Genomic DNA, 8,640 nt, shown 5'->3' with positions numbered 1-8,640 from the left:
GGGATCAGTTCTTTTCAATGTTTTCATAAGCGATTTAGATCATGGCATAGAGAAGACACTTGTAAATTTTCAGATGGTACCAAGCTGGGAGGGGCTGCAAGTGCCTTGGAGGGCAGGATGAAAGTTTAAAATGATCTGGACAAACTGGAGAAATGGTCTGAAGTAAATAGGATGACATTGAATAAGGACAAATGCAAAGTACTCCACTTGGAAAGGAACAATCAGTTGCACCCACACAGAATGGGAATTGACTGCCTATGAAAGAGCACTGCAGAAAGGGATCTAGGGGTCATAGTGGACCACAAGTTAAATATGCATCAACAGTGTAACTCTATTGTAAAAAAAAAAAAGCAAAGCAGAAGCAAACATCGTTGTGGGATGTATTAGCAGGAGTGTTGTAAGCAAGACAGAGAAGTAATTCTTCCAGGCTACTCTGTGCTGATTACCACCTGTTGGACCGATAGTAGATGCGCCCCATAAACTCCAGCCCTTTCCCCAGAGGCCGCCCGACCCAGTCCCAGGTGACGCTGGCGCTAGAAACCGAGTCTCCAGAGATGGTGCAGGTAAATTTCAGTGACTAACCTGGCTTCACCGCCCCTACCTCAGCCTCCTGCAGCTGCACCTGGGAGAGGACGCCTGGATAGGGAAACCGTAAATGAATCTTATTCCCTGGGGGAGGAGCAAGTGTGAAAATACCGCCCCCCACCCCCAGCCTGAACTGCAGGGAGTTAGGTTCCCAACACCCACTGACTTCTTTGGGATCTGGGCTTTTCATTCCTTTATCTCCCCCCCCTCCTCATTGACAATCTGGGCCTCTGGAATTAATCCAGCAGCAAATCTCCCCACAGGCATTCACAGGCACGGAGGCCCAGCCAGGATACGAAGATCAATAGCAAGAGGGTGAAGGTGGAACATGTCCTCAGCAGGCAGGACCGGGCAGTTCTGTGTCTGGGGAGAGACCGAGGCCCCTAGTATCAAGGAGGTTGTATCTAAACTGCCGGACACAGGAGTTTGCATGCGTGTTTCACATTGTGGGTATAAAAGATGACAGAGTCTGAACCCTGCATACACACGGGGATCTCTGGCTGCGCTTGAGGCCGTGAACTGACTTCGGCAAGGGGGCTGCGACATCTGAAATGGTCTAAGTGATTTATTTGGGTGCCGAAATTCCATTCCAGCTCAAGGGGGTTGGGCAACTAACTCTCACTTACCTTTTTGAAACATCACAGCCACGTTCAATAAAACATTTCTTAGGGCTTGGGAGCATTTGGGGAAATTAATGGAACCTTTTCTGTGACTGCAAAGTCTGGATTTTCCAATAGCGCCCAAGGGCGTTAGGAACAATCTCCAATGCACATTTAGTTGGCTATAGGCGCCCTTCGATCCTTCCGCAATTCCACACTCTAAAGAGTTTAGTTATCCAGGCAGGATTTTCAGCCTGGTGAGAAGAACGCCAGGTTCCATTGACTTAAATGGGCTTTGGATCTGGGCCCAGCCTGGAAGAGTTACCTTTTTTGCCTTCTCAACACAGTAACTTTACTAGAATAGGTGGATATTCCCTCTCCCCTTCTGACAGATGTTTTATGTATCAGACCCGCTACCTATCAGGTTGTCAACCTGCTGGCCTTACAGTCACCATCCCTTTTGTGAAAAATTCACACCGACTCATGTCCGGAGATTAAACATTTTTATTTTATTATTTTTATTTTATTATTAACTATTAATATTATTATTACTATATTTGAGTTTAAATTAGTCTTCTGGTTTCAGTCTGCCAATTATCTTTCACTGTCACAGTAAGAATAAATGTCTTTCTTGTTCCGGTTCTCATCAGTATTCTGGGCCCACTTTACATCCTTGATCCTTTTCCTTCCCTTCTTTGTCATTTTTCTTGCTGTTTGTTTTCTTCCTACGGATACAACATCCAGAACTATACTAGGCATTTTACAAAACAACTAAAACATTATTCCAGTATCTATCTATCAATCAAGATACATATTTATGGATACACCCCCCCTTTCCCTCTCTCTTTCTCTCTTGCCATTTGATAACGACTGGATGTATTCACATGTTTAATGGTGAAACGCTTGGAAGTCATATATGTTTAATTAAGCGGGTTGCTTTTTTTCCAGGGGATCTGGAGTGTGTCACTGAATCTCGTGATTCCTCTTTCTGCAGTATCATGTTGAGAGAGAAAAAATTAAGCAGCTGTTTTTGACCACTCTGTTTTCGCCTGTTCTGCATTTTCTTTCCATCTACAGGGAGTTTAGTTGGGGGAACCTCGTTGCTCTGAGTTCATCTGGCCTCACTGCGCTGCTCAGAATCCTCTTCCCCTTTTTGTGCGAGTCCCTGCTTTGCTCTGTATCACTGTGTGTCTTCTGGCGCAGTAATAGGTGCCGCTGTCTCCGGCTTCCATGCCTCTCATTTCCAAATACACCTCGCTTTTAGAGGTGTCCCTGGAGATGGTCAGTCGGTTTTTGAGGGACTCGTGGTAGCGTTTGTCATCATCCCAATACACAAGGCACAACCACTCCAGGACTTTCCCCGGGGGCTGCCGAACCCAGCTCACTGCATTCCCGCTAGATGTGAGAGAGAATCCAGACACGGAGCAAGTCAGTCTCAGGGACTGTGAGGGCTTCACCTGGGCTGCTCCGGTCTGCAGCAGTGTAACCTGGGAACGGACACCTGCCAAGAGAACGGAGAAATCTCAGTCAGAGAAATGACAGCAGCGGGATCGGTAGAGAGAGGAGACTGCTCTCTCCTATCGTACTTCCATGCTGCAATAACAAAGAGAAGGAGAGAGAGAAGCAAAGTTTTCATCTTCCCTCCTGGAAATCAGCTAGGAACAGGCACGAAGACCCAAAGGGAGTGACACAGATTTGACTTTTGCAGGGACCGCTGAAATAAAGAACGGAAATATTCTATTCTTAAAAGGAAGCAAAATATTAATTTGCATACCCCGCCCTCTTATGCAAAGCATGGGTAAATTAGTTCTCTCATTTGTCCTCATAAATGTGGCACCTGCCTAGTAGTCATCAGTGAAAGGCTCATGTGGATGAGACACATTATTATCGAGGTGTGTCCTAGAAACCGAAAGCAAGACCACTGCCCGATTGTGCTAGGCGCTGCACAGATACATAGTCAAAGCGAGTCAGTCCCCTGGTAAGGTGCTACGTCTTTAACCCGTATATGAATGTGAGACGCCTGGACACGTGGGTGAGTGAACTGTAGGGACACAACTTAGAATAATTGTTTTTACCAGAAATGTCTATTAGGATCAGCTGGTCTGTCCTTCAGCATTGCATGCGCCATGGTGATGCTGACGATGCTACCGAGGCGAAGCAGTCCGGTCTGTTAGGATGGGGCATTAGACCGGGACTCAGGAGACTTGGATTCGGTTCCTGGCTTTCCCTAGTCTGCTGGGTGACATTGGGCAGGTCCCGTTTCCTCCTTGTACCTCAGTTTCCCCATCTGTAATAAATGGGACTAATGATACTTACCTCTCCTTAAAAAGAGCTTTTAGATCTGATGAAAAGCAGCTGTTACCACTGCTAGGAAGACAAATGTACGCGGTGCTTGTCCCTGAGCACAGCTTAAGGAATGTGCACCCGGTAACCTGCTGTCATCTGTAACTTGATCTAGACAAATGTGGAGGAGGATGGAAAGTGAACGATGAAGAAATTTAGGAAAACGTACGAGAGACCCGAGCACCCAAACAATTCAGTCTGGGACATGCCAATGATCTGGCTCCCAAACCTCTTGTGAGAGAACATTGATCTGTTTACTATCCGGGTGGTTCTTTGCTTTGTCCGTTTCTCTGTAGCGACAGTGCCCCCTACTGATTAAACACACGACACTTACCATACAAAATATTTTTTCCAGATATGGTTGGAGCATAATTTTTCTTTCTTTCTTTCTTTCTTTCTACCAGTCATTCAGTAAAGACTTGTTTTATTCGATTATTTCATGGTAAAAAAACAAAACAAAAAAAACTGACAGTTGTATACCTCAAATCAGGCTGGTTGCTTTTTCCAGGATATGTGGTGTGTTTCACTGAATCTCGCCATTCCTCTTTCTGAGTTCTCCCTGTAGTCCTCATATATAAGATGCTGAGCCACGGGTTAATGGATCATGTGGAGGGTGATATGGCTTAGAAATCCAAAGGAAGTGATAACTCTGAGTGCTCGAGAGACGTGACCCAGCATCCTTCAGCATTCTGTAGGAAAGGTGGACTTAGTCCCCCGTGAATAAGGGCGGATGGATTTGATGGCCTTTCCACACCTACTTTTCCATGGTTGCAGGATCCCATGATTCCTGGCCCCATCTAGATTAACTGGATTTCAGAAATGACATCTGCTGGGGAACTAAAGAGAGTTAAAACCCAGGCAGACTATGAAGAGCTACAAAAGAATATTTCAAAACTGGGTGGCTGGGCAACAAAATGGCTTGAAAGTCAGCGTTGATTTTTCAAGTTAATGCAATTGGAAAGCACATCAGCTATACATACAGAGATGATGGGGTCCTATTAGCTGTTCACTCAGAAAGGAGCTGAGTATTGTGAATGTTCTCTGCTGAAATATCCCTCAATGTGCAGCGGCAGTCAAAAGGAAAGCATGCTGGACTAATAAGAGAGGATTGAGAAATAGGACAGCAATACATGTGCTCTATATAACCCATGGACTCCCATATCTTGAATACTTAAGAAATATATTGGAATTGGAAAAGGTTCAGAAAAGGGTCAACAAAGACAGGATTGGAAACAGCTTGTGTAATGAGAAGAGATTAATAAAACTGGAAACTTTTCAGGTTAGAAAAGAGATGGGTAGGGGGTATATTTGAAGGTTCTATAAATCCATGATGGTATAGATAAGAAGTAGAATAAGGCGACTTTTTTATACTTCTCATAAAAAGAATAGGGGTCCAACTGAAATTCATAGGCACAGGCAGGATATAAACAAACAAAAGGAGTATTTTTACACACAGACAAGTAAGTCTGTGGAATCTTTTGAAGTGGAATGTTGTGAAGCAAGACTTACAGGTTAAAAAAAGAACTAGAAATAAATTCATGAAGATATAGGTTGTGTCAAGTGAGCTATGGCCAGAGGGCAGAATCGGTGTTCCTACCGTCTATGCCAGAGTGGGGTGGATCACCGGTGTTCTCTGTTCTGTTCATTCCGTATGGGCACTGACAGTGGCCATGTCAAGAAAAAGGATACGGGGTAGATGGACTTTGGTCTGACCATAGGACCATTCTATGGAATAAAAGAAAAAATACGTGAATGAGAGACAGAGTATGAAAGAGAACGATTCACCCTGCTGAATGGAAAGTCTCAATAGAAGAAAAAGTCTGTTAGCTTTCATATTTATTTGCAGAGATTGTGGAGAAGCTTTGTCAAGGACGATATTCTAACGAATATGGGGCGTCTAAGAATCAGAAGCTTTGGTATTTAAACCAGAGGGACTATAGTATGGGCCATACAGGGTGGCTGTTGACCAACAGGGGGTGGGGTGGTTTGAGAGGGTGAAAGTGGCTGACACAGACATTTTCAAGGTTAAAAGAGGGTTACGCTCTCAGGTTGTCTCATCAACGATAACAATCTTAGGCAATCACCAGATTTTGGAAGAAGTACTTCTAGAGCAGTGGGTGGGGGCAGGGGGATATAACACAAACACTTCCATGGGAGTAGGCAGTGGTACCAGAGGCGCCTTTCTTGAAAAATACTACTGGTGTCTTTCTTCGATCGTTGAGCACCTCTATATACTTTGAAAATCTGGTCCATGGTCTTCAACATTATTAGTATAATATCAGAGCATCTAACTGGGAATGTTCTCCCTCTGCAAATTATTATTTCTTGTATATGAAATAGGAGATACAGGGGAATCTCCACAGCAATTTACGCTGTGGAATCTCTTGTCAATGATAAGTATTGGGCACAGATTTACTTTTTTTACTGAATTTACTATTTCCTCCATTAACGACCTTGATGCTCGCGTGCTACAACTCAGAAAGACGGCTGTTTCCTCCCCTCCGGCATCACACTGTGAGGAGTAACTCTATTGGATGAAATTGGTCTTTATTGTGCTTCACTTATTCTGTTTACTATCTCCTAGTATACACGGTGTGACTAAGAAATCGGAGCACATCATGAGGGTATACTCTTTATAAGAGGTCCTATAATATTGAATACATAATGTTACTGTGCGGTTTTCTTCTTTGGGAGGAACCACAGACTAATAGTTATCACCTGAAGGAATAGCAATTTGTGTGCAATAGTGTATTTTGACACACGTTTAAGGATCCTTATAACACATTTTTAGAGAGAATTTCTTCCCCCGATTAAGATGCCCCACATGTCCAATAGAACTCAATGGGAAGGGTTTATTGCTGAAGGTCACTAAGATTGTCGTCCCCTTCCATTGCAATGTAGGGGATGACCAGACATGGGGAAGGCCAGGAGAATGAGGTTACGAAGTCCCCGCGGGTGTTACCAGTGTCACAGTATCCGAACTCATTGTACTCGTGGAAACCCACTTCTCCTTTTTCCTATCAGTTCTTACTTGCTCTGTGTCACGTGGTCTCTATGAGCAGTAACAGGTGCGGTGTCTGAATTGTGCAGCAAGCGGAGTGCAGGGAGACTGGTTTGGCAGTGTCTTGTGTGATGGTGATTCGGCTCTGACAGAGCTGGGGGTACTCAGTGTTCCACCACACCACCAGCACCTGTACGATGTGCACCCATCCATTCCGGCTCTTCCGTGGGCTGCTGGAACATGTCGGGGGCTCTGGTGTAGAATGAGTCTCTGGAGATGGTACAAGTGAGTGTCAAGGACTCCCTGGGTTTCACCACTCCTGGGCCCGTTTCCTTCAGCTGCACTTGGGACAGAACACCTGGGAAGGAAACACAGAAATGAGTCAGTGAGCCAGGCCCCTGTCCCCTGGGAGTGGGAACATGAGAAAATTAAACACCCTGAGACCACACCTAAGGGAATGAGGTACCCCACTGCCACTGAATTGCATTAGGATCTGGGCATCTCATTCCCTTAGGCTTCCTTGAGCATCTTCTCTTCTACAGGCACTGCAGCAAGGAACCCTCCTGACCCCCAATAGACACGTACCTGAAGGGGCCTCCAGCATGAACAGGAAAATCAGCAGCAGGTTCATCTTAAGTGACGGTTCAATCTGTTGACAGCAGCCAAGACCGGACAGTTCTGTGTCTGGGGGGAGACTGAGGCTCCTCCAATCAAGGGTTTGTATTTAAAGTGGAACCCTCCGGACAGGGATTTGCATGGGGGTTTCCCAGTCTTAATAATGACAGGGTGTGAGCTGGGTGTGACAGGGGGGAACCTGTGACAGGGTGTGAGCTCTGTCTACACATGGGGGAACCTCCCCTTGGAACGTGTCCTAGCCCCCACCCCCAACAGAGAGGTCAGCTCAGCAAAATGCGAAACCGCCCAAGGTATTTGGACACCCAAACTCAGGTTAAATAAATTGGATTTGGTCATCTAACACTCTTAAAGGGCTTTGAAATTCTTAGTCAAATATAAGTGCAGGACAGCGCCTTCTTTGGAATGAAGGAATATCTGAAAAAGAGAAATTATACCCCTTCTCCTGTGGTTTGGCTGAGATTTCAAAAGAGCCACAGGGAATTAGGAACCCAAATGGCATCAAAATTCAGTAGGATCTGGGCATTTAACCCTCTCACCTCATCTCTTAAATCCTATCCCGTGTTTGGTAGAGATTTATCATATTGGTAGCAAAAGCACTGCATTTACTGTGCAGTCAGAGATACATTTATAGCGAATAAGGGTTTTATTACAATGCATTGAGTTAAATGAGAGTCTTTCAACTAATGTTAACCATGCTCTGGATGAGATTAGTTAGTGGATTTATGTCTCCTGCCCTCAGAAGACAGTAACTGAGAATATCCTCCCCTCCCTGTCATATCGTAACCCATGTGTTCTCTGCCAGGATTTTCTTGAAGAAATGACCCAGCCTCATATTCTGGATAATATCTGGGTGGTGAATGTTTATTTTTGGCAACTCTTTGCAAGAAAGTAATTTCGAACATAAATTACATTTTTGATCCTTGGTGCCACTTGAGTCATTGTCACTTCTCATTGTCACTTTGTTCTAACACCAGCAACAGAATAATCCTCCTCGACATTTACACTGCTGTCAGTCTGAGCAATCCAGAGGCCTTGTTCACTTTTGTCGCTGTCCTTGTGAAGTTTCCCATTGTTCGTTTTCTTGCTGTTAATACAGCATCCAACCATGAACTAAGTATTTTGTCAAACATATATGAAGAATCTATCTATCTATCTACAGACCCCCCCAGGGTCAGCTCCAGGCCCCAGCACGCCAAGCGCGTGCCTGGGGCAGCAAGCCATGGTGGGGGGTGCTCTGCCGGTTGCCGAGAGGGCGGCAGGCAGGTTGCCTTCGACGGCTTGCCTGCAGAGGGTCCGCTGGTCCTGCGGCTTCAGTGGACCTTCCAGGAGGTTCCTGGACTCTCCGCGGGCAAACCGCGGAAGGCTGCCTGCCTGCAGTGCTTGGCGTGGCAAAATGCCTAGAGCCGACCCTGCCCCCCCACCTCTTTCGCTCTTTCTCCCTCCACATACGTCCCATCTATGTATATGTATTGATGG

The 8,640-nt window shown here is 45.4% G+C and overlaps 1 gene segment (V, D, J or C); it reads right to left on the bottom strand.

Moving 5' to 3' along the window:
- Nucleotides 1–7,166, bottom strand: part of LOC142047769 (immunoglobulin heavy variable 6-1-like) — a 159,742-nt gene extending 152,576 nt beyond the window's left edge. Inside the window, 1 exon segment of the V gene segment in view lies at nucleotides 7,114–7,166. Coding sequence covers nucleotides 7,114–7,159 — 46 coding nt within the window.
- Between the last annotated feature and the right edge of the window lie 1,474 nt (nucleotides 7,167–8,640).

This window comes from Chelonoidis abingdonii, chromosome 14 (genome assembly GCF_003597395.2).
Source record: "Chelonoidis abingdonii isolate Lonesome George chromosome 14, CheloAbing_2.0, whole genome shotgun sequence".
Taxonomy (NCBI): Eukaryota; Metazoa; Chordata; order Testudines; family Testudinidae; genus Chelonoidis; species Chelonoidis abingdonii.
The sequence above is the reverse complement of the archived record's forward strand: the minus strand, read 5'-3'. Positions and strand labels throughout refer to the sequence as shown.